A 27,078-nucleotide genomic window follows, 5' to 3' on the forward strand; every position below is an offset into this window, starting at 1 on the left:
CAGTAAAACAATTTAAGAAGATTATTAGCAGTGGTTAGCACTGCTGCCTCATAGTGCCAGTGACCCGGGTTTGATTCCAGCCTTGGGTGACTGTTCATGTGGAATTTGCATGTTCTCCCTGTATCTGTGCGAGTTTCCTCTGGGTGCTCCTGTTTCCTCCCACAGTCTAAAGATATGCGGGATTGGCCATGCTAAATGGAATGTCCGGAGATGTGTAGGTTAGTGGGGGTTAGTGGGATAAACATGTTGGTTAATAGGGATATGGCAAGGAGTCAGCCTGAATAAGATATTCTATCACAGAGTCAGTGCAGATCTGATGGGCTGAATGGCTTCCTTCTGCATTGTAGGGGTTCTATGAAATACGTGATGGATATCTGACTTTAAAAATAATAGCATAGATCACAAAAACAAAGAAGTTATGCGAACCTTTATAAATAATCAGTCAGGTCATAGCAAGAGTATTAAATTTTAGAAAGCATGTCATAACCTTGGAGAGTCCTTATCAAGCTCTCAGATCATATCTTATGTATCTGTGACAAAGCTAAATCATTGCTTCTTGACTTCCTCCACTTGTCTGCAGCCTTTGACAGTTAAATAGAAAGAGACCATCCTCTTCCAATATCCTGCTGGTTGGGACAGCACATACTTGGATTCATTGTTACCTATCCAGACGTAGACATAGAATGACCTGCAAAGGCTTCTCTTTCTATTATCTCTGAAGTTTCACAAAATGTTTGCTTGGTCCCCCTCGTCTTTCTCATCCACATGCTGACCTTTGGTGACATCACCTGAAAATATGTCAGGCTCCACATATATGCTGACAACAGTCAGTTCTGTCTCACCACAACGCCTACTGTCATTACTGTTCACCATCCACACCTGGAAGAGCAGGAATTTGCTCCAACAAATATTGGGAAGACTGAAGCTATTGTACTGAGTCCCAACCACAAACTCAATTTCCCTAGCCAACTTGGGTTGCATGTGACCCCCAATATGAGCTTCTAACTACACATCTACTGCATACAAAGGCACCTGCTTGTACCATCTTAACATCATACTACGCCTCCCTGCTTCAATTCATCTGATGATAAATCTTCATCCATGCTTTTGCTTCTTCTGCACTTGACTATTCTACTGCTCTGCTGGCCAGTCTCCCATCTTTTATGAACCTGAGCTCTCCTGTCCAGGTCCATCTAGTCCTAGGCAGCCATCATGTCTGCTCGTTGACCCACATTGGTACCTGACCCAGAAATATCTCGAGTTTTAAAATTTGCATTTTCATATCCTTCGATGGCCTTACCCCATCCTTTCTGAGTAACTTCAAGCCTCTGTACTCCTCCAACCCTGGCCTGTAAATGTGTTAGCAGTTCAAAGAAGATTTGTTCAAATAATAATTGGGATGGTGGCAGGCAGGAGGGGAAGAGAGATCTCTTATGAGGGAAGATTGAGAGGTGATCTTTATGGAAAAAAAAAACAAGAACTGAAATGGACACACCATACAAATAAGAAGCTATAAAGAGCAAGTCAGAGGCTAAAAATCCTGCAGCAAGTAATTCACCTCCTGACTTTGCAAAGTCTGTCCACCATCTCCAGGGTACAAGTCAGTAGTGTGGTGGAATTCTCTCCACTTGCGTGTATGAATGTAACTCCAACAATACTCAAAAAGCAAAACACCCTCCAGAACAAAGCAACTTGCTTGATTGGCACCCTTTACATAAACATTAAATCCCTCCACCAGTGATGAACAGTGGCAGCGGGGTGCACCATCTACAAGATGAACCGCAGGAACTCACCAAAACTCCTTAGGACAGCATCTTCAAAACACACAGCTACTATCATATAGAAAGTCAAGGGCAACAGACACATGGGAACACCATCACCTAAAGTTCTCCTCCAAGTCACTCACTATCTTGACTTATATATCACCATTACTTCATGCTGCTGGGTTAAAATTCTGGAACTGCCTAACAGCACAGTGGATGTACCTACATCACAGAGACTGCAGCAGTTCGAGAAGGCACCACCTTCTCAAGAACCTAGCCAGTGACACCCACATCCCATAAAATAATTTAAAAAAAAAGGATGCTGAGGAGATGAATCTTGGCAGATGGATGCTGACAGGATGTTTCCCCTTATGGAAGAGACTAGAACCAGGGGACACAGTTTGAAGTAAGAGCTCTCATTAAAATGGAGATGAGAAGAATTTTTTTCTCTTAGTGGGTTGGGATTCTTTGGAACTCTCTTCCCCTGAGAGCAATGGACGCAGAGTCAATGTATATTTTTAAGGCAGTGGAAGATAGATTCTTCACTAACAAACCTGGCAAAGATGATCAGGGATGGGCAGAATATGGAGTTGAAATCACAATCAGATCAGCCACGATCTTATTGAATGGCACAGCAGGCTCAAGAAGTCAAATCGCCTACTCCTGCTGCTAGGATAAATGTGTCTCTGATTTTAATCTCTCCACCATTAGCCATGCCTTTAGCTGTCTCAGCTCAATGATCTGAAATATCCTATGTAAACTTTTCTAATTTCTATTTTCTGCTTTTCTATCTCCACTTTATCTTTAAAGACACCTTTTGCACCAAATTTTGATCATCTATTCTGATATCCATTGTGCTCCGTGTCAATTTTGTTTAATGCTCCTGTGAAGTAACTTGGGTTATTTTTTACTACTTTAACAGTGCTATAAAAATGAAAATTTGTATTGTAATGTCTGTGGTTTGTGCAATTCGTTTGGTTTCATATATCTCTTATGAGAGCTGATAATGTTGCATTTTCTATTTCATTAGAATACACTGGCAGCAGTTATTTCAATTACTAATTATGCCTACTGATACCTATTTACAGTGGCATTATGCAAGAAGTTAATTGGGCTTTTTAATACAGAAAGTGCTTTACAACATTCAAAATACTAACAATCTTTGAATGAATTATCAACTAGAATGCAATCAACAATCACTGGAAAGAAGTTAAACATTTCACTTTTTCATTGGAAAATAGATTTGAAGAAATGTATCAAGAAATAATTAATACAATAATTTTGTTTTCTAAAAAATTTACATACCAAAGGTAAATTCCCAAATCATCTACATGAGCAGAAGCCAAGAAGTCTCCAGTGGGGGACATGGTGATACTAACAGCTGCTGAATCAAGCAAGAAGCAGTCTATCAAGCTGTGGGGAGAAAAAAAGTGAAAATAAAAACAGAATTTCAAATACAAACTTTAAAAATAACAACTTAATTCTAATCATTCACAGCTCCTTCCACTTAAGTGCTCTAAGATGCTTAAGTCAAATGCAAGTATAAGGAACACATTGAATGAACAGCATGCACAATGCAACCTGGAATGTTTGACAAAGTAACCATTACTGCGACATGACTGTAGGATGGAGAGGATTGGGAACCAAATATATCAGGCTATAAGATCAACTGATAACATTGGGAAAATTGTACGGGGGAGGAGCAGCTTTCGTAGTCAAGGATAAGAACATTTCAATGCTAAGAAATGGTATAATAAAAAATAATCAGGCAGGAGACTTTACGATAGGAAGATTTAAGAAATAAAAAAGGATTAAGACTGTAGAGTACATGTACATCTGGCAGTGGCTGTGATGTGGTAATTTACATAAATGCTAAGGTGAGACAAGCATGAGGCAAAGCAGGTTTTACTGGGGCATATTATTAGCTTTCATATAGATTGGGACAAGAGGAGTAACTTATCAGAAAGGTAGTGAATTTCTTGGACGTTTTCAGAATAGTGTTCTGCAGCAACATGTCCTGGAATCTACAAGAGCGCATGTTGTATTTGATTTAGTAATGAGCAATTAGCATATTATCATAGTCATAGAAACATAGAAAATTGGAGCAGGAGTAAGACCATCGGGAATGTTGTACCTGCTCCATCATTCAATGCAATCATAGTTGATCCTCTATCTCAACACCACATTCCCACTTTTTCCCCATGCCCCTTGGTGCCTTTAGTGTCTAGAAATCTATTTATTTCTTAAATGCATGTAGTGACTTGGCCTGCATAGCTTTATTTGGTCAAGAATTCCACATGTTCCCCACCCTTAGTGAAATTTCTCATCTCAGTCCCAAATGGTTTATATTACATCCCAAGACCATGTTCCAGACACTCAGCCAGAGGCAACAACACCCCTGCATTCAGACTGCCCTGTCTAATTAGAATTTTATATGCTTCAATGAAATCTCCTCTAATTCTTCTTAATTCTAGTGAATACAAGCCTGGTCAACCCAATCTCTCCTCATACAACAATCTTGCCATCTCAGAAGTCAGCCTAGTGAACCTTTCTGCATTCCTTCTATGGGAAATATATCCTTTCTTAGATAGGAGACCAAAAGTACATAGAATACTCCAGAGTGCAGTATGTTGGAGCCAGATAATGGAGAGATTTGAAAATTGGGAGGCAAATAAAGTAGATGAATTGAGTATGAGGGATCATGGGTGGTTAGTAAGGTCAGAGATGACACAAGCAGAAAATTCCTGAATTATCTGGCATTTATGTAGATTGATGGCCAGATAAAAGTGAATCTTGAGCTCAGAAAGTTGTACTTGGTTATTTTTGTTATGGTGAGAGATTGCAATGAATCTGATGTGGGTTTTTAACTCAACTTGAAACTAAACACCATCAGGTTCAGCAAACACAGCCAGGAATGGAATCAGTACCTAAAATCCAAAGTTTCTGAGGGAATTGAACAGATTGGCATTTGCTTTGCCATACAAATATGTTACATTCAGAAATTAATACATTATATATGGATGATACTGCAATACCCCCAGTACTACTGAAACTGAGAATACAGAACTGGATGAAAAACAAAATAGTAATCAGTTGGAGGTAGATATTTGGTATTTCACCATCACGTGTTAGTGAAACAGACTTCAGCTTCACAGGGGGCTTGGTCCCTGAAAGTTTATCTCTACCACTATCATCAGCCATTATCTTTCACTGTCTATGTCTCATATTAACACTTGTTTATACAGGATTTTCAGGTTTTAAAATGTTTGGTATGTTTACATATTTCCCCTCATTACAAATGTCCAAAGAAGTGCAGGTTAGGTAGATTGGTCATGGTAAATATGTGGAGTTACAGGCATTGGATGGGGAGGGTGTGGGCTTGGATAAGTTGCTCTTTCAGAGAGTAGGTGCAGACTCAAATGGGCCGAATGGCTGCCTTCTGCACGCTAGAGATTCTATGGTTTTAAAAGGTTAGGTAGAGTTTATCTGTTATAAAAGTTTACATAGATATTTTCAGTTACTATAAATTCAAACAAATCTTGTACTTGCACACACACTAACTAATCATAAACTTTACCTTTTGTCACAATATGTGGTCACACACTTGCGCCAATATTTAACACAAACTACCAATATAAATTATAATATGAATTTCCAATGTAAATTGTTGCCCACCATGATTAGTTGATTTCTTGTTCAAATGACATGCAATTCTTTAAACAAGATGCTGTTATTTGTGATTGAACATCGATGCCTAATATTAGGCTTCAACATTTATGGATTTCACAATAAAATAATAAATTTAACGAATAAGCTGCCTTTTCTGATTTTTAATATCGTCTTTGCCCTTAGTTTTTTTGTTTCAAGGTCTCGTCTGTGAACATCTCCACAACAGATTTATGGGTTTACTAAAATAAATGCAAAGCATTATGCCATAATTAATGGTTTATAGCACAAGAGCATAAAGCAGAAGCAGAATCTCTTCCAACATTATGGGCGTGTGGCCTTTTATTTCAACTTACCACCCTGACGGAAGATCCCAGGTCCTCACAGTACAGTCCATTGAAGCAGAAATCAGCCAACGACCATCTGGACTAAAAGTCTTCAAATAAAAAATTGAAAAAATTTTATAGGTCATAGTTCTAGGATATAGAGTTTCATTCAATAGTTGGCGTTATATTGTCAATAGTCTACCTTGTTTAAAGCACCTTTATTAGTTTTAAATAGAGCTACAACTTATAAATACCGGAAAATACTTGTCAACTTGTCTATTGAGAGAGACAGCTCTAATTGTTAGAATCTCATATGGAGGTAGTGACCCCACCCCATGGCTGAAAAGTTAAGGGAGAGCCTGCCTCTCGGATCTCCCTGGCTCTTGGCTCAATATAGGACCTCCACCATTGGGGAAAAAGCCTCAACTCGGACAGCTGCCAGCAATCAGGTGGCCAGCAACTCTCTAGTGTTGACAGTGCAACAGGCAGTTCCCAAATGGATGCCACGGGCGTGGACCCAACTCACATCCCTCACTTTGCCTCCAAAAGGAGTGTAAAATTCCCACCAATAGTTCAGTTTAATAACTTTTTCCCAGAATTGGTAGAAGTTAGAGAATTAATAGTCTTTAAGCAAGGTACAAAGCCCAGGAAAAGGGAAAGAACAAAACTGTCTGTGATTAAGGTGAAGTACAGGGAAAATTAAATTACAAAAGGGATGGGAAGGGGACAAATGAAAAAAGAAGAGATAGGTCCAGCGGTGTAAATTGTTACAGCAGAATAGCAGAAGGGAAGGAAAGTAAAATAAAATTTGCCCATGATGTAGATAAGTTAACCTAAGGTGCAGACCACCCCACCAACCATGTATCAATACAGAATCCCCAGCCTAAGCACATTCCCATTGAACAAACTTTCCTCACGCCCAGTGGTTCTGGTGGAGTTATTCTACTTTATTAGCAACTACCCACAGCAATGGCAGTGGTAGTTAAAATCTGAAGTTGTTAGACTAATGGTTAGTCTGGAAGGTGGTAAAATGCCCAACAGTAGCATAAGGTTCTGCTCCTCAGGGTTTGTGATGGACATCACTGGAGATGGCAGATGCGACAGAGAATCAAAGTTGCAAGCATCTGGAATCTCAGGATAATGCTTGTGGACTGAACAAAGATGTTCATCAAAGCAATCATCCAATCTACGATTACCCTCCCATTACAGAGGTGGCTGCATTGTAAGCAGCAAATACAGAATACCAATTGGAACAACTGAATTGCTGTTTCACTGGAAAGGACTTATGTGCTGGACATTTCAAAAACTGGAAGTAAAGCGGTAGGCATCGCATCCCCTGTGCTTTCCCTTAGTAGTAAGTTGTAAGCAAAATAGAGCATTGATTGTGATTTCTACCATTCCAATGAACTGCTTACTAATGTTTCAGTATTAACTATTAATTTTAGGCATTAGGTTTGATTTAGAATTTTTAAAATTTCAAATTAAAATATTGGATCAATTTTTCAGTTCTACCTGAATTACTAAACCTTGTTGCTGAAATACTAAAGCAATCCTGAAAGAATAAAGCACAAGGGTGCATTTAGACTATGTGGATTCCTTAAAGACTATTAAATGTCAGACACCAGCTATTTCCCTAATAAGCTGCAGATGCATACATCCACAAAAGCATAACTGGCAAAATAATTGCATTAGTTTTCCAACCCTCCAGTGCAATACTGCATCAGTCAAATTCAAAGTAAGCATTTACTTGATAAACAGGACCAAAATACTTCAAGGTATAAACGAATATCTCAATGCTAGACAATATTCTTAATGCAATGACCAAGTATAGCATTTCTTGTACAAAACATCATACCATATCATTTATTTGATTCTGATGTCCAGTGAATCGCCTCACAAATTTTCTTGTTTCACTGTCCAGGATTGCTATCCTGAAGTCATCCAAAGCAACAGCCAACATGCCACTAGTGAAAATTATATAGATGCATTAATTTCTATGGGCTAATTTGTGAAAATAGTAACATTTTGTGCCATAATGAAATCTAGAATTCTTATAAACAAAATGAAAAGCACATGAGGAACTTGAGATATTATGCTTTTTACACACAAATTTTTGACTACTAATAGATGTGCAACCTTACCAAACAGTGCATCCAACGGCAAAACGCAGTAATGATAGATCTGTGATCCTGCAATTCTAAGTTACCCTAAAGCACTGCTGTCTGTGCACTTAAAAAAAATACAATATTAAAATTACCCTGAGTAAATATAGGAGTTTAGTTCATTCATATGACATGAGTTGTTAGGTTTTGTATCAAGGCAAGATAATGAAATAAATTCTAAATCGTGTTTTTTGATCTTGTCAATTATCGATCCTGACTGGTAATTTATGTTTAAAAGATATATACAGCTATTCTTAACTTTGAAATTAATCATGGAGATATGATACTCAAATCATTAGTTGGGTTTTTTCTTTCATGAAAGGACATTGGCCCGGTATTTGTTAACAACATAACAGCAATTTTAATCCAAACACCCTAATAAAAGCGTGAGAAGAACCTGGAAGTTTGTAGCCAGGAAGTTACACCACAAATTACAAATCCTCTCAAATTGCTATGTGATTTGGCCTGGATGTCCCATTGACCCTTTCACCCATCTGATCTCTTCACCATCTGATCTCATTTCAGTAAATTGCTCCATCACTGTTAGCCTCAAACAAAGGTGAGCTCATCACCGATATCCATGAGTTTTAAGAAATTGCAGTATTTGCGTTTTTAGAAGAAATGGAACTCGTTGCAGAAAGTTAGGGCTGGTGCTTAGTAGGGGTCTTTTTTCCCACGAGATCTGGTCCTATAATGGCACTTAATCTCTCCAGCCTAGAAAGAGAACTTGAAAAGGTGGAATCTCTGCCCTGCAACTTGTAAATGATTCATTGAGGCTTCAAATGTCAACATTTTTGATTATTGTTTCTAACATTCTCTGTCTTTCTTCTCTCATAATCTGATCAGAAGCCGGAATTTTACCAGCACGTCCACCTTAAAAAGTGCACTAAGACTTCGTTAATAACAAATACCAGAACTTTCAGAAAACTAAATTAGGCTTTTAGTTACCATTTGTTCTCTCCCCCCTTGAAAAGCAGTGTAACATTTGCCAACTTCCATTCTTCCATTTTCCAAACTCAAAAATATTTTTATGTAGCTATAAATGTTCTTACAATTTGTTTTTTGTATAACTGGTCAGTTTGCTCGTGTTCTTTTTTTCCCTTTGTTTCTTTAAATGTTTTTCGCTACCCATTTACCTCCTTTAGATCTTTAGGTCGCTTTATCCAATAGACCCGGCCTGTTCTCTCTTCTTGTTATGTAATTGGCTTTGTTAAGATTCTGGTTTTTGATTAGAGTATGTCACTTTTAAATGCAACATGGAATTCAATGGTATTATTATGATCATTATTTCTCAGTCCTTTATCGTGACATAACCAACTAACTCTTGCTTCATTGCGCAGTACTAGATCTAAGATCCTTAGTCAGTTCCGTAACATATTGCTCCAGGAAACTGCCACGAAATCGTTCTGTAAATTCATTTCTAGACCGCTCCTGCTAACTTGATTATTCCAGTCTTTATGGAAAATAAAGTTTCCCATGATTATTCCAACTGCCTTTGTTGCAAACTCTAATAATTCTTGTTTAATTGCTCTGTCCAATGGTTAAACTACTGTTAGGGAGTCTAGCAACTAGTCCCACCAGCGTTTTCTGACTCTTGCTATTCCAAATTTCGATCCATACAGATTCAACTTCATGATCTTCTCAGGCAGATCCTCACCCACCAAAATCCTTATGTCAGCCATTTACACTCAGGGATACCCTTCCTCCTTTGCCATTGTTTGTCTTTCCAAAATATTGTGTACTGGAATATTTGTTTACCAACTTTGAATTTTTTGCAATCATGTCTCTATAATGGTGATTAGATATAATTCATTTACCTCTATTTGTTCTGAGAGTTTTTATTGCAGATTCTTCGCGCAGATAAAAAAAATCCTTAATTTCGTTTTTTTTTTACTTCTATTCCCTACAATGACCTTATTTGTTGATGTACATTTTTGTTGCACTCTGTTTCTTCCTGTCCCACTTTGCCTACCTTTATCCACATTGTTATATTGTTCTGATATCTAGATGAACTGTTGAATATGGGGAGGCAGTGGCATAGTGTTATTGTCACTGGACTAATAATTCAGAGATCCATGGTAATGGTTTGGGGACCCAGATTTGAATCCCACCGTGGCAGGTGGTGCCACACACTTTGCTCACTCTTGTCTTCCATCCCTCTCTGGATTTAGAAAGTCTGAATCATTAATTCGCTGCATGCCCATCCAGTTGTTAAACACAGGGACTACTTAAAAATAACAGTGCATTGCCTTTCTAATTGGATGAGTCACTCCTTTAATTGATGCAAGGTGGCATGCCAACATTCAGCAACATCCACCCTGGAACACATTGTGATGCGATGTGATAGAGTCAGGAATTCCTCCTGATGTTATCACGCTTCATTTCGCAGCACATTGAGTGTATCGTGTGCCTGCAACTGTGCTGTTAAATTCCGCCCAATAAGATTCTATTAAAAATTATGTAAGGTAGAATTGCACTGTTTTGCCAAGCAAAATGACATCAATGTATCACCCGGTAGCTGATCACAAGTTCCTTTCAAGCAGAGAAGCATATACTGAAAAATGGACTGTGACCCTTATTTTGAGGTTGTTTTGCTACAAAGAAAATTTAATTATGGCTATGACATTCATTAGTAGTATTTGTGCAGAATATTAAGATCAACAGACAATTTTTAAAAACTAATTAGAGTATGTATTTAATTTGAAAAGAACTGACATAATTAGAGAGATTGAAATGATTACTCAGGAGTAAAATGGAGATTTCAAAATGAATGCACTAATTCATTTGCATTCACCCAAATTTGGCTGGCAATGGGAAATTCGCCAACAACTCCAAAAAAACAAATCCCGGGAGGCATTTTACAAAAAAAACACACTACCTTTCCTGAAAAGTATTTGCCTTGTTTGCATTGTATTGGCATTTGAGTAACAGCATGATATTGTGTGTTTTTTTTGTTATTAAGCTTGCTGACTCCTAGACTAAGAAATGGTGGTAATAGGAAAAGGTGAGGAACGAAAGATAGCATGGTTAGGTGAAAAACAGCAAAGCAGCGGCCAAGAAACCTAAACACAAAGGTGCATGAACAGAGGGAATTCAGATTACACAAGAGAGATGGGAAAAACTAGAATTTCCTTCATCAGTACAGAGGAAACTACTTGATGATTTGATATGCATTTAAAATTATGAGGGGATGAGACAAAGAACAAAGTAGTTTCTAATACTCAAAGGTTAGATGAGGACACAAAGCAGGAGAATTTTTTTTCCCTTTTTAAACATAGAGTTGTGAGTTAGTGATTGAAGTAGGGAGCATTGCCATATTTAATAATGGGCACATGGAACGATGACAATTGTCGAGCTGAATAGTTTATTTCAGTGTTGTTATTTCCACATATTCTATGCATGAAATGTAGACAGCGGCTGTAAAATATTATGAGTTCTTGAGATGAAGGTGGTACAGTGGTTGGCACTGCTGCCTCACAGCACCAGGGACCCAGGTTCAATTCCTGGCTTGGGTCACTATCTGTGCGGAGGCTGCACGTTCTTTCTGTTTCAACGTGAGTTTCCTGTGGTGCTCCGGTTTCCTCCCATAGTCCGAAAGAGCTGGTTAGGTGCATTGGCCATGCTAAATTCTCCTTCAGTGTAGCCGAACAGGCAGCAGAGTGTGGTGGCTAGGGGAATTTCACAGTAACTTCATTGCAGTGCTAACGTAAGCCTACTTGTGACACTAATGAAACTTTATACTTAAAGGTGGATCTTCTATTAGGGCCTTAAAGTTCTTAAGCCAATCATGGACTTTGATCTGTTCCTGCACAGATGAAAGCTAAGGCAGGATGCTGCTTCTGTAATGCAAGCTACATCTGAGGCATCCACACCAGCTATGCCAGTAGAGAAACAGATTCTGGCCACCAGTGATCAATGATAGAATTACCTTACAGAACTAGAACAATCCTTAAATCAAATGAGCCTGTATGAAAGTTTGCAGATGTGCCTGTGACTGCCATTTTTTTCCAAGCTGCTTGTAACGAGCTGAAAACTTCTCAGATGGTAACGGACTCCACTACTATTCTACATAAAAAAGGATAGCAAGAGTTTTTATAAATATATAAAAAGGAAGAGGCTGGCTAGGGTGAACGTTGGTCCTTTAGAGGATGAGAAAGGGGAGCTAGTGGTAGGGGATGGGGATATGGCTAAGGTCTTGAATAACTTTTTTGTTTCTGTCTTCACGGAGGAGGACGTGAATAATTTGCCGGGTGTTAGAGATGGAAAGGTGGTAGGAATGGAGGGTCTTAATGACATTACTGTTACTAGAGAGGTGGTGCTCGACAGACTGGAGGGGCTGATTGTGGACAAGTCCCCAGGACCGGATGGAATGCATCCGAGGGTTCTGAAAGAAATGGCGGAGGTTATAGTGGATGCCTTGGTGGTTATTTTCCAGACGTCGCTGGATTCCGGGGAAGTGCCGGAAGATTGGAAAACGGCTAATGTTACGCCGTTGTTTAAGAAGGGTGCCAGGCAAAAGGCGGGGAATTATAGGCCGGTTAGTTTAACGTCTGTGGTAGGTAAAATGTTAGAATCCGTCATTAAGGAGGAAATTGCGAGGCATCTTGAAGGGAATTGCTTGATAGGGCGGACGCAACACGGTTTCATTAAAGGGAAGTCGTGTCTGACAAATTTACTGGAGTTCTATGAGGATGTGTCTAGGGCAGTGGATAGAGGAGAGCCGGTGGATGTGGTCTTTCTGGATTTTCAGAAGGCGTTTGACAAGATACCTCACAAGAGGTTATTGCAGAAGGTCAGGGGACATGGAGTTGGGGGTAGGGTGTTAGCGTGGATAGAGGATTGGTTGTCAAATAGGAGGCAGAGAGTGGGGGTCAATGGGTGCTATTCGGATTGGCGGTTGGTGACTAGTGGGGTGCCCCAGGGGTCGGTGCTGGGGCCTCAGCTATTTACCATTTATATAGATGATCTGGAGGAGGGAACCGAGTGCAGGGTGTCGAAATTTGCTGATGACACCAAGATTGGGGGAAAGGCAAATTGTGCAGAGGGCGTGGAGAGTCTGCAGAAGGATCTAGATAGGCTGGGCGAATGGGCCAGAAAATGGCAAATGGAATTTAATGTTGGCAAGTGTGAGGTGGTCCACTTTGGTAGGAAGAATGGTAGGAAGGACTATTACTTACGTGGCGAAAAACTGCAGCAGGCAACGGTGCAGAGGGACCTCGGGGTCCTTGTGCATGAGTCGCAAAAACCCAGCTTGCAGGTGCAGCAGGTGGTCAGGAAGGCGAATGGGATGCTGGCCTTCATAGCGAGGGGGATTGAATATGAAAGTAGGGAGGTCTTGCTGCAGCTGTATAGGGCATTGGTGAGGCCGCAGCTGGAGTACTGTGTGCAGTTTTGGGCGCCGCACCTGCGCAAGGATATTTTGGCCCTGGAGGGAGTGCAGAGGAGGTTTACTAGGCTGATACCGGAGTTGAGGGGATTGAGCTATGAGGAGAGGCTGAATAAACTAGGCTTGTACTCGTTAGAGTTTAGAAGAATGAGGGGAGATCTCATTGAGACGTATAAGATGATGAATGGGATGGATAGGATAGAGGTGGAGAGACTCTTCCCGCTCAAAAAAGACAGTAGGACTAGGGGGTACAGCCTCAAGATAAAGGGGAGGCGGTTTAGAACAGAGTTGAGGAGGAACTTCTTCACTCAAAGGGTGGTGAATCTCTGGAATTCTCTGCCCGTTGAAGTGGTGGAGGCTGCCTCGCTAAATATTTTTAAGAAGCGGCTTGATGGGTTCTTGATAAGAGAGGGGATTAAGGGTTATGGGGAGAGGGCGGGAAAGTGGAACTGAGCCACAACAGATCAGCCATGATCTTATTGAATGGCGGGGCAGGCTCGAAGGGCTAGATGGCCTACTCCTGCTCCTATTTCTTATGTTCTTATGTTCTTATTTTAGGAGATGCTGTGCAGATCCTCAATGCACATGCTTGTCTGTTAGCATCTATAATACCATTGCTATGGTAATTCAGGAATTTCCAGGCAAACTGGTGATTCTACAAAGCTGTCAGGAGCAATAGTAGCAACTGTTCAGGATGCGTGGATTTCATAACTGTCATTTGGTAATACATGCACACTTTGTAAGCAAGTATATGATTGGACATTCCCAATAGAACCCAATTAAAAGTATAGTTTTATCCTTCACTTTTGTAGCATGATTTTATATCGACAACAATCATAAAATCATTAAAGTCTGTGCTAAATGTGACTTTTCAATTTCATGTCATTTCTGCTCATAAAAGCACTTGAACAAGCATGTCAAGATGAGAGGCACAGATCAGCAAGATAGTCATTACTAGGCTAGGTTTACTAGGCTGATACCGGAGTTGAGGGGGTTGAGCTATGAGGAGAGGCTGAATAAACTAGGCTTGTACTCGTTAGAGTTTAGAAGAATGAGGGGAGATCTCATTGAGACGTATAAGATGATGAATGGGATGGATAGGATAGAGGTGGAAAGACTCTTCCCGCTCAAAAAAGACAGTAGGACTAGGGGGCACAGCCTCAAGATAAAGGGGGGGCGGTTCAGAACGGAGTTGAGGAGGAACTTCTTCACTCAAAGGGTGGTGAATCTCTGGAATTCTCTGCCCGTTGAAGTGGTGGAGGCTGCCTCGCTAAATATTTTTAAGAAGCGGGTTGATGGGTTTTTGATAAGAGAAGGGATTAAGGGTTATGGGGAGAGGGCGGGAAAGTGGAACTGAGCCACGACAGATCAGCCATGATCTTATTGAATGGCGGGGCAGGCTCGAAGGGCCAGATGGCCTACTTCTGCTCCTATTTCTTATGTTCTTATGTTCTTATTATCTTTTCCCAAAAGCAGGGGAGTCAAAAACTAGAGGACATAGGTTTAAAGTGAAAAGGGAGAGATACAAAAGTGTCCAGAGGGACAATTTTTTCACACAGGGTGGTGAGTGTCTAGAACAAGCTGCCAGAGGTAGTAGTAGAGGCGGGTACAGTGTTGTCTTTTAAAAAGCATTTAGATAGTTACATGGGTAAGATGGGTATAGAGAGATATGAGCCAAATGCAGGCAATTGAAATTAGCTTAGGGGTTTAAAAAAAGGGTGGCATGGACAAGTTGGGCCCAAGAGCCTGTTTCCATGCTGTAAATCTCTATGACTCCATGAATCTATGTATAAAACCATTCCACACAGTAAAAATGCAAAATTTCAATTTAAAAAGACTATTTCACATTTCCCACCTGTCTCTATGCAGCAAAATGCTAGCTGGTGGTGCATCTAATGTTGTGGTATACATCAATTCCTTTGATTTAAACTTCCAAAACTTGATCAATTTATCTCCACCAGCAGTAATTGTGAGCTGATTCAGCCCATCAACAGCAACCCCTCGGATGTGACCTTCATGAGCTTAGGAAAGTAAGTAAATAGTCATAATTAGTATATTGACCAGAGCCATGTTTTCAATTATTTATACTGAAATAATTTCCCATGCCTAAATCTAGCAAATGAGGGACTGCAGTATTGCTGAATGTACCATCCTCCAGATGAAAATGTAAACCATGGCCTTATTCACCAGTTCTACTTCTCTGAATGTTCTTTGCAAAGTTTCTTGCTCAGTCAACACCATTAGAAACAACAATTATCACAATGTGTAGGGGAAAAGGGGGTGCAGGCAGATGGGCACACAATAACTACTGTTTGCCAATACAACAAGTCACTACATTTCCAAGTAATTTACCAAAGCACTTTCAGATAAGGTGCAAGTGCAACTTTAATTTCACCAAAGACTGTCACAATAGTTCAATAAATCAATGTTCCATGTGTTGTGTTAAGACACATCAAAGGACTCCTTGGTTTCACCCCCTAGCCTACAATTAGCTTGTTTTTTTCTAGCACTAAAGAGGAGATAAAGGAACAGGGAAAAAAAACAGGAGTCATACTTCGTTTTATATCCAATATCATCTTGCTGGAAATGCACACATAAGAATCTACGTAGGGGAAAGATCAGGTTTTATGATGATGCTGAAAAATTGAATCCACCAATCTGGGTTCACACATGAAAAGTATTCACTTGAACAAGAGCAATATCAGTCTTCATGGAACAAAATTTCCATTGGACAAGTCCCCAGGACCGGATGGAATGCATCCAAGGGTTCTGAAAGAAATGGCGGAGGTGATAGTGGATGCCTTGGTGGTTATTTTCCAGACGTCGCTGGATTCCGGGGAAGTGCTGGAAGATTGGAAAACGGCTAATGTTACGCCGTTGTTTAAGGGTGGCAGGCAAAAGGCAGGGAATTATAGGCCGGTTAGTTTAACGTCTGTTGTAGGTATAATGTTAGAATCCGTCATCAAGGAGGAAATAGCGAGGCATCTTGAGGGGAATTGCTTGATAGAGCAGACGCAGCACGGTTTCGTTAAGGGGAAGTTGTGTCTGACAAATTTACTTGAGTTCTATGAGGATGTGTCTAGGGCGGTGGATAGAGGAGAGCCGGTGGATGTGGTCTTTCTTGATTTTCAGAAGGCGTTTGACAAGGTACCTCACAAGAGGTTATTGCAGAAGGTCAGGGGACATGGAGTTGGGGGTAGGGTGTTAGTGTGGATAGAGGACTGATTGTCAAATAGGAGGCAGAGAGTGGGGGTCAATGGGTGCTATTCAGATTGGCGGATGGTGACTAGTGGAGTGCCTCAGGGGTCGGTGCTGGGGCCTCAGCTATTTACTATTTATATAGATGATCTGGAGGAGGGAACCGAGTGTATGGTGTCGAAATTTGCTGATGACACCAAGATTGGTGGAAAGGCAAAGCGGAGGGTGTGGAGAGTCTGAAGAAGGATCTAGATAGGCTGGGCGAATGGGCCAGGAACTGGCAAATGGAATTTAATGTTGGCAAGTGCGAGGTGGTCCACTTTGGTAGGAATAATGGTAGGAAGGATTATTACTTATGTGGAGAAAAACTGCAGCAGGCGACAGTGCAGAGGGACCTCGGGGTCCTTGTGCATGAGTCGCAAAAACCCAGCTTGCAGGTGCAGCAGGTGGTCAGGAAGGCAAATGGGATGCTGGCCTTCATAGCGAGGGGGATTGAATATAAAAGTAGGGAGGTCTTGCTGAGGCTATATAGGGCATTGGTGAGGCCGCAGCTGGAGTACTGTGTGCAGTTTTGGGCGCCATACTTACGCAAGGATATTTTGGCCTTGGAGGGAGTGCAGAGGAGGTTTACTAGGCTGATGCCGGAGTTGAGGGGGTTGAGCTATGAGGAGAGGCTGAATAAACTAGGCTTGTACTCGTTAGAGTTTAGAAGAATGAGGGGAGATCTCGTTGAGACGTATAAGATGATGAATGGGATGGATAGGATAGAGGTGGAGAGACTCTTCCCGCTCAGAAAGGACAGTAGGACTAGGGGGCACAACCTCAAAATAAAGGGGGGGCGGTTTAGAACGGAGTTGAGGAAGAACTTCTTCACTCAAAGGGTGGTGAATCTCTGGAATTCTCTGCCCGTTGAAGTGGTGGAGGCTACCTCACTAAATATTTCTAAGAAGCGGGTTGATGGGTTTTTGATAAGACAGGTTATGGGGAGAGGGCGGGAATGTGGAACTGAGCCGCAACAGATCAGCCATGATCTTATTGAATGGCGGGGCAGGCTCGAAGGGCCAGATGGCCTACTCTTGCTCCTATTTCTTATGTTCTTATGAAAAAAAAGGACATAAATTACCCAGGAGCAAATATGATTAATGATTTTGGATGATATCATCCAAGGAGATGACAGAATTCAGATAATTGTGACCAGAAGATTTAGATGAATCATTCTGTTTCAGGATACAAAGAGTCAAACCAACAGAAGTGGATTCCTTACTTCCCAAGTCTAAAAAAAAATTTGATATGATTTAAGTCTGGAATAAGAACATATAACTAACTTGGTAGGGGCTCATGTCCACCTTCCATATCCATTATCAAGAAATTAAATAGAATTTCCCTGGTTCCTCTGCATGCTTTCATCTATCTATAAATTGGTAACAGCTATTTCCACAAACTTAGATCATCAGTATACAGGTTAGACGGCATGAACTAGGCAAAATAATTCTAATTGCCAACAATATACGACTTTCCATGACATCATAGTGGGCTGTCCCTCAATTCTAGGATGGTATCTACACGGTCATGTCTTTCCGCCATGGGACTTTGTGCGCCTTAACAGGCTGATTCGTGATCCCTAGATCTTTGGGCACGTGGGGCAGGATGTCACACGAGGTACTGGGGACCAAAATGCAGGATCTACTTCCTTTTCCTTCTGTCCCTGCTGCCTCTTGGCCTCATCGTTAAGGCATTTGGACTCTAAGCATGATGCTGCTGATGGACAAATAGTCGCCGTTTTGAATGAATGATAGCAAGCTCCTCCCAGTCATTAATGTCTATTGTGCCATGCTTCAAGGAGCAAGGAAGTGCCTTTTTAGCATTTCTTTTGTCCTCCCCAGAACATTGGTCATTTGAGAATTAAGAAAACGACAACTGGCAGGGGAGACGCTTTTCGGTCATTCGGTCACATCCAGTCCAGTCATCATGGTTGATTTTGTAGGTGTTTTGCCTGAATGTTTGTGGATCAGTCTTGAAGGATGATACTTGCATTTGTTCGACGTCCCTCCTGTTGAATCTGGAGATGCAGCAGAGACACCGCTGATGGAATTTCTCTAGTGCTCTTATGTGCCACCAGTGCACAGTCCAGGTACCACAGTGGTCTTTGTTGCCAAACATTCTCTGCTGTAGTTTAAAGGCGGCTGAGCTGGCGCAGCTAATCCTGTATTAGATGTCCTCATTGATGATGGCTGCCAAGATACGAGAAGTGCTCAACATATTCCTTCAATGTACAGGGGGTAGAATATTTGGCTGAACAGGTGTAGATTGATATTCGAGTTTTGTTTTAGCAACATTCAAAGACAGACAACATCTTTTGTGTGCAAAATTGAAGAGATTGAGAATGGCTTGCAAATCTAGTACAGAGTAGACGACAAGGACTGCAGTCATCCACACACATTGTAGATGGTGTACATCTACGGTCACTTAAGGTTTGGCACAGGTGTAACTGAAGTTAAGAAATTTCCATCTACCCGCACCAGAAGGTAATTCATCACATCAGCTGGTGAGGTGAATAGCCACTGTCAGATGGATTGTAAATAGTAGGCGGGGGGGGGGGGGGCCATCATACAGCCTTCCCTGAAGCCAGTCCAAACTTTCATGGGACTATTTCAGATCTCCCACTCAATACAGTTGCGGGATTGTGATGGTTCCTTGAACATTCACATTTCTGCAGCATAATTCATAAAGTTTTGCGATTTAGAGTCAAACGCTTTGGTCAGATCACTGAATGCACCGCACCTGGTGTGGTTCTCAAACATTTTCTTGGATTTTTGTGGCAACAAAGATAATTTGATGCTGAAATATGACCGTGACAAACAAAAACTAGTCACCTTCATTGCCTGGCAGAACAACCCAAGATCACAAGTCAAGATGATAACATTCCAACAGTTAACGTTGACAGCCAAAGACAAATCCAGAAGATAAAGGCTAAGTGTGGGAAGAGACAGCTCCAGAGATGCAACAATGTGCTGACCAGCATGACAAGAAGTTTTTTTTTAAAACCACCAGGATCTAGGTCAAATGGATAAAATCCCCTTCATTCACAATATAGTGCCACTCTTCATAAGGATGACAATGCCATTCATCTATGTTGGAAAAAACATTTTCAACTCCTCAACCACAAATTTGCAATGGCAGCTGATAGTCTCTCCGCTATTTCCCAGTACCTGTGTAAGAATCCATGCATGAATCATTGACAGCTGCAATAAGCAATCGAACAGATGAAAAACAAAAAACCTGTGGCCCCAATGGTATTCCAGTTGAGGTCTTCAAAGCTGGTAGGCTTTGCTCACATCCAATCTTCATGCACTCAGCCTACAGATTTGGGAGAAAAAAAGAACTTCCTTCACTCCCTGTCCAAGCTTAAGAATTCAACAATTGCAATTGCCTTCAAGTCCATATCCAAATGCAGCAAGACGTGGACATTATCCAGACCTGGGCTGATAAGTGGCAAGTACAATTTGCATCATACAAGTGCCAGACAACGACAGGACAAGACCAACAGGACAGGATCTAGCAATCGCCTCATGATATTCAATGGCATTACCATCACTGAATCCCCCACTTACCAACATCCTGAGAGTTACCATAAATCAGAAGCTGAACTGGACTAGCACACTGTGGCGAGTTTACTATCAAATAAATCGGTTGGACTTCTTACTGTGTTTACCCCAATCCAATGCCGGCATCTCCACATCAACACTGTGGCTACCAGAACAGATTAAAGGTTAGAAATCCTGCAACGAGTCATTCATCTCCACAAGACATAACTCAGGAGCGTAGTGGAATACTCTCCATTTGCCAGGTTCAGTGCAGCTCCAACAACTCAAGAAACTTGACACCATCTGGGGCAAAGCAACCCACCTGACTGGCACCTCATCCACAAACATTCATTCCCTCCACCACCAGGGCACAGTGGCAACCATGTGTACCATCTACAAGATGCACTGCAGGAACTCACCAAAGTTCCTCATGCAGCACCTTCCAAATCCACACCAACACCGTCTAGAATCAGGAGCAGCCGATACCTGGGAACATTGCCACCTGGAAGCCCCCTTCAAGTCAATTACCATTCTGACTTGGAAATATATCACCATTCCTCCACTGTTACATGATCAAAATCTTGGAACTCCCTCCCTAACAGTACTGTGCCCATACACCTCAGGAACTGCAGCGGTTCAAGAAGGCAACTCACCACCACTTTCTCGAGGACAATTTGGGATAGGCAATAAATGCTGGGCTAGGCAGCAATATTCACATCCCATAAATGAATTAAAAGGGAGACAAATCAGGCTGTGGAAAGTATAAAGGGATTTCACTCGTGTCCATAACCAATTCCAACATGCATTTCTCATGAATCGCCTACTTCCTGTGGCTGAGAAAATCCTCCCAGAATCTGTATAGCTTTAGATCTTCCAGAGGAACCTCCAGTACAAACTCGTTATTTAACCTTCCATATCTTCACAATTTTCTTCCAAATCCCAGCATTTAGAATCTATAGTTAAAATTTCTTTTGAACATTTTTAAGCTGTGATTGTTACAAAGATTGTTTGTTGGAGTCTAGTTCCAGTGTCCAAGTGAGTATGATTCATGCATGAATCCAGATTTGTCTTCTTCCAAAAATACTTAGATGTTGAAAGCAAATATTTAAAGAGAAATGAAAATACATCAAAATCAAAAGGTTTCAGTTCTGCACTGCAAACCATATTACTATGCAACTGAGTACTAAGGATAGTCATAACTAGATTAAAACAATTAATGAGCCATCAATGAAATGAGCACACATCTAAATAAATTCAAAAAAAACATTTACTAACTACATGAGACAAGTAATTCAAATAATTTGGTTTCCAATCTGACATTCTCCACACAATTTTCAGATCTTACCCAACATGTAAAAGAACAGGCAGAGACTCAACAATTCTGGGAAGAGTGGCCCTCAAGTATCTGACAATAACTACAAAGTCATGAATAATATGTAAATGCAGCGTGGTGTTAAATTATACAAATTAATTCCAGTTCGATTCTGAGCCTATGTGGTTTAGCTGATCTCTACCAAGGCAGTAATAGGATGCTAAGATTGGCTTTAAACTTTTTTCTTATTTAAAATTATTTATCAATGATTACTCTTTGGAAGAACAGAATCATGATTTCCTGTGTCATCCTCTGCAGTCAAACTGCCTATTCGCCCTCAGCATTTAAGATCAACAAATTAAAATTTGAACAAGATTTAGGAGGACTACCATCCCCTGTGGAACTGGAGGAGGATCAGAATCTTCAGGAAAGGAGGGAGGAAATTGGGAGAAATGAATCTGTCCGCTCCAAATAAAACTAATATATTGCACGTTACAAAGAAACACTGAATTTTTAGAAAAAAAAATTCTACTTTAAATGGAAAGGAGAACACTGTTTAGTTCACCTTTTATTTATGTTAAAAATGTCTCAGGCTTACAGTCTACAAACAAGTTTTACAACTGAGAATTACAAAATCATATAAAAGCAAAATACTACAGATGCTGGGAATATGAAATAAAAACAGAAATTGCTGGACAAACCTACTGGTCTGGCAACATCCGTGGAGAAAGAAACATAGTTCATATTTCAAGTCCAAATGATCCTTCCACAGAACTCCACAAGTGCTACCATACCTGCTGAGTTTATCCAACACTTTCTGTTTTTATTATTGAGATTCCCAAATCATACTCTGACTACACACAATTCAAACTGCATCCTTTACTTCAGTTTTAAAATTATACTACCATAAATAGATTACTGGCATTTCTAAAATTATACTATAATCACAAATAGATTACAAAGCTAGAATAGAGAAAATAGGTCTTTTAATATGGATAGTGCTTTCTAGAAGTTTTTTCACACATGATTCAATTCCTAATACAGCTTGCATCAAAGATAATTAATTGCTGGCAAATATTTTGCATGATGCTGTCACAGCAATGAGTAGGCCACAATTTTGATGACCATCAGAACTTATGCTCCCACACTTAAAAAACTAAGATGTTTTATGGAACTTAGCATAATAATTCTCCTCAGTTTCTGCATCCAACTACCTGCACAAGACTATTAAAGCAAGCAAATGATTTCAAATATTATCATGAGCTTTTACTTACCTTTGTCTTTGCCATACTGCCCTCTGTGGATGCCCGATTGCAGGTTATACATGTCCACATGGCCTGAAGAAAGGCCAACAATAGCAAAATTTCCACAAGATGTTATATCCACAGCCTAAGAAGGCAACAAAATTATTTCTTAAGTGTTTGATATATTTTTTTAGGTGCATCAACTTAGCAGCAAAATAAACAACACAAACAGCTAATGAAGTAATGCAGGATTTAAAAACTTTCAACATTCCTTTCCTGGGTCTAGAGGTTAAGCATGCAGAGTGGAGGCTTTGTTATCGTCATCCCTTTCTATTCTCCTTTCAATTTAATTATTTCTGCATTTGATCTTTCTTGTGAATTCCTAAATCTTTAATTTTCTTCCCCACATTATCCCAGTAGCTTTCCTTCATGCTTTTATTTTTCCAATGTTGGTTTTTCCTAGCACTTTTCCGGCAAAAAAAAAGTTAAAGATGTGGTGACAGAGGACTGGTGGATAGCTCATGTAACTCCTACACTTAAGGGATAAAGAACATGTCCAGGGAATTGCAGACTGGTTACAATACCATCAGTGGCAAGAAAATTCATGGAATCCGTATCAGAGAGAATAGAAGAAAATCTAAAAATTAGAAAAATAATGCTGAATAGTCAGCAAAGACTTTGAAAAGGAAAATCTTGCTTCAATTTTTTGAAGTAACAGAGAAAGTAGACAATGGTAATGAAGTAGATGCAATTTACCCAGATTATCAAAAGGCCTTTGATAATGTGTCCCATAATAGACTAACAAATAAGGTCACAAAGTCAGGGGACAAATGACAGAATGGGCTGGCTTCAAGATAGAAAGCAGAATAGGAACAAAGGGTAGACGTTCGAAGTGCCAGAAGGTGGAAAGTAATATTCGACAAGGATCAGTGCTGGGAACCTGCTGTTCGTTATTTACATTCGAGCTCTAGAATCAAAATCACAAATTCTAAATTTGTAGAGGAGTGGGGGTATAGTTATTTTTGTGGAGGACTACAACAAATTTCAGGACACAACTTGCAGAATTGGCAAATTAAGTTTAACACAGATAAGCGCGAATGCACATTTTGGTAGGAAGAAAATCAACAGCACCAAAATGTGATATTTATAGATCATAAGGACAGAAGAAAAAAACTTACAAGTAGTACCAAATGAGATTGAAGTATATGAGAACTGTTAAATAATATCAAAAGGCAACAAAAGGAGTTATTTGGAAGTGTTATTCTTGTAGCTATGAAAGCAACTAGACTACGTTAAAGGCTGACTTAAACCATAACTCAAACACGAAGTAATCTTGGAAGACCATGGTCATACAGCATGGCATTTAAAAAATGATGACTTTCAGAAGTCGCTAAGTGTTCTTCCTTTGTTGCACAGCTCAAAGAGCACAACTTGCTATTACTTTAGCTACCTAAAATTAGTGACTAATTGGCAAATTAAGTAAGTAGTTAGACAGACATGACTGGATTTGGGGTGTGCAGTGACTGCAACATTGTACTCCTGGATGACCACATCCACGGTAAGTGGCTAAGGCATAATGAACTCTGATGCAGAGTTGTTGAGTTTGAGTCCAAGTTGCAAAACACTACGGGGCATCGGGAAGGAATGTTACCTGGACGCTTTGTTCCTGGAAGCAGTCCTATCCCTTAGGTTAAAGAGGGCTTTTAGTCAGAGACAGGAGGATATGATTGAGATTCTGGCAGGTATGGGGATCAAGCATATAGTAATGGAGGAGCCCCAGCCTTTGACCAACAGGTATGGATGGAGCACCAGTTACTTTTATGGATGAAAACAAGGACTGCAGGGTCGATGGGCAAATCTACACAAAGCACCATGGTTCAAGATGCCATTCAAATAGCAAAAACAAAAAGTAACATGGCAGTTATAAAAGGTCCAGTATTGTCAGAGGTGGGTAGATACACACTATTCTCTGCAGCCATGACTGGGAGCTCCAAAACTTGCATCAGCTGCTCAGTACTTAGGTTGTTTTCCCCTCATTGGCCATAAATTAAGTTGGAGTGGGGTTTAGAATTCTACATTCTGATGTTCTAAAAGGAATAGCTACAGAGATGGTGAACGCATTATTTCTGATTTTCCAAAATTGCCTAGATTCTAGTATAGCCCCAGTGGGTTGGAAGTTAGCAATTATAACATTGCTATTCAAGAACAGAGAGAGAAAACAGGGAACTCCAAGCCAGTCAGCCTGACATCAATTATAGGGAAAATACTAGAATCTATTACTAAGAAAGTCTTAACAAAGCACTTAGAAAATCATAGTATAATCAGACAAAGTCAACAAGGTTTAGCAAAGAGGAAATCAAGTCTGACAAATATAAAATAGTTTTTTGAGGATGTAACTAGTAGGGTAGATAAAGAGGAACCAGTAGATCCAGTTTACTTGAATTTCCAAAAGGCATTTGATAAGATGCCAAAGAAACAGTTAATACACAAGATAAGGACTCAAAAAGTTGGAGTATATATTAGCATGGAGAGGACTGTTTAACTGACAGAGCAAAGGGTCAAGATAAACAAATGCTTTCAAGTTGATAGTTGTAATCAGTGGAAAGCTGAAAAGATCAGAGATAAGGCCTCAGCTGTTTACAATTTATATTAGAGCCCTGGGCAAAAAGTTAGAGTAATGTAATTAAGTGCGCTGACAATACAAAGCCAGGTAGGAATTCAAGCTCTAAAGAGGACACAAGGAGACAGCAGAGAGATAAAGGCAAGGTAAATGAATGGCCAAAGTGGCAGATGGAGTAGAGTGTGGAAAACTGATGTTATTCACTTTGGTACTCATAAAAAAAGCAGAATGTTTTATTAAAAAGCATGAAACTTCCAAATGTTGACGTTCGGAGGGGCTTGGGTACAGTTACATAAGGAATGTCAAAAGTTAGCATGCTGTATAGCACTGTAATTAACAAGGTAAGGTAGTGTTGAACTTTCCTGTAAGGTGATTGGAATATACTGCAGGGTTAAGAACACACCTGAAATACTGTGCTCAGTTTTATGTCCTTATTTAAGGAAGGACATACCTGCATTGAACGTGGTTCAGCAAAGGTTTACTAGATAATACCCCGACATGGGAATAGTGTCTTTTAAGACACTGAATAAATCAGGCCTGTATTCTCTCAACTTAAGAATGTGATATTATCTCATTGAAACAAGATTCTGAAGGAAAAACAAAAAGATGCTGAAAAATTTCAGCAGGTCTCACATCTGTGCAGAATGAAGCCAACGTTCAGGTCAGGATGACCCTTCGTCACAGCTGAATACAAGCTATATTGGGGGAGAGCTTTTTTATACAGTGAGTGCTAATGATCTAGAACTCTTTGCTTATAAGAGTGGTGACAGGGAAGGCAATTAGTGATTTCAAAATGAAATTGGATGGGAACCTGAGGAAGTAAACTTACAGAGCTACATGGATAGTGAGTTGGAATGGGTTGGACTCAATTGCTCGAGACTCAGCTCTTTGCTTCTATTTCAGAGCATCTCTTTATGTTTTGTCTTATTTCCTACATTAAGAGTACAGGATACAAGGTGATATAATTGAAGTGTCTACTTAAGATTGTAAAATATCCAAACTCTTCTACTTCAGTGCTCCATCTATATTCTTGCTAGTTTAGGTGCAGTTACAAGTAAGCTTTGTACGGAGCAGATCATTGGGCAACATACATATAATTGTGTGAAGCATTTATTGTACACAAGAGAAATAGGAGCAAGAATTGTCAGATATTTGCACATACTATTCATCATCAATATCCAAGGAAATATTAATTACACTGTTATTACATCTTAATATTTACTTCATACTATTCAATTTTAAATCCATAAATAACAAACTGCAAATGTCTCTAAGAGGAGTAAAATTAAAAAGGCTTGGATTTATATAGCATGGCCCCAGAACGGAGAAAAATACTTCAAAGACAAACTGCTTTCAATACAGAATCAGTGCAATGTGGGAAAATACAGAATGCAATCTTCATAAAAGCAATCAGCTAAAATATTTTAAGTGACAGTGGCTGAGAGATAAAGGTTGGCCAGCTCTTCAAATACCATCACAGAATATTTTACATCCACCTGAAAGACCATACAGTACTTCGGTTTAACATTTCAACAAATTTTAACAAATGGGAGTGCAGAGGAGGTTTACTAGGCTGATACCGGAGTTGAGGGGGTTGAGCTATGAGGAGAGGCTGAATAAACTAGGCTTGTACTCGTTAGAGTTTAGAAGAATGAGGGGAGATCTCATTGAGACGTATAAGATGATGAATGGGATGGATAGGATAGAGGTGGAGAGACTCTTCCCGCTCAAAAAAGACAGTAGGACTAGGGGGCACAGCCTCAGGATAAAGGGGGGGCGGTTTAGAACGGAGTTGAGGAGGAACTTCTTCACTCAAA

The 27,078-nt window shown here is 40.1% G+C and overlaps 1 protein-coding gene across 1 annotated transcript in view; it reads right to left on the reverse strand.

Moving 5' to 3' along the window:
- wdr36 (WD repeat domain 36) overlaps positions 1 to 27,078 on the reverse strand; it is a 99,916-nt gene that overhangs the window by 18,015 nt on the left and 54,823 nt on the right. Inside the window, exons 13-17 of the mRNA XM_080189029.1 lie at positions 22,672 to 22,786; positions 15,159 to 15,324; positions 7,611 to 7,719; positions 5,786 to 5,865; positions 3,069 to 3,176 (exon numbers count right to left, since the gene is read on the reverse strand). Of these exons, the coding sequence (XP_080045155.1) occupies positions 3,069 to 3,176; positions 5,786 to 5,865; positions 7,611 to 7,719; positions 15,159 to 15,324; positions 22,672 to 22,786 (578 nt within the window). The remainder of the gene's footprint in view (positions 1 to 3,068; positions 3,177 to 5,785; positions 5,866 to 7,610; positions 7,720 to 15,158; positions 15,325 to 22,671; positions 22,787 to 27,078) is intronic.

This window comes from Carcharhinus amblyrhynchos, chromosome 5 (assembly GCF_965287045.1).
Source record: "Carcharhinus amblyrhynchos chromosome 5, sCarAmb.v2.hapA, whole genome shotgun sequence".
Taxonomy (NCBI): Eukaryota; Metazoa; Chordata; class Chondrichthyes; order Carcharhiniformes; family Carcharhinidae; genus Carcharhinus; species Carcharhinus amblyrhynchos.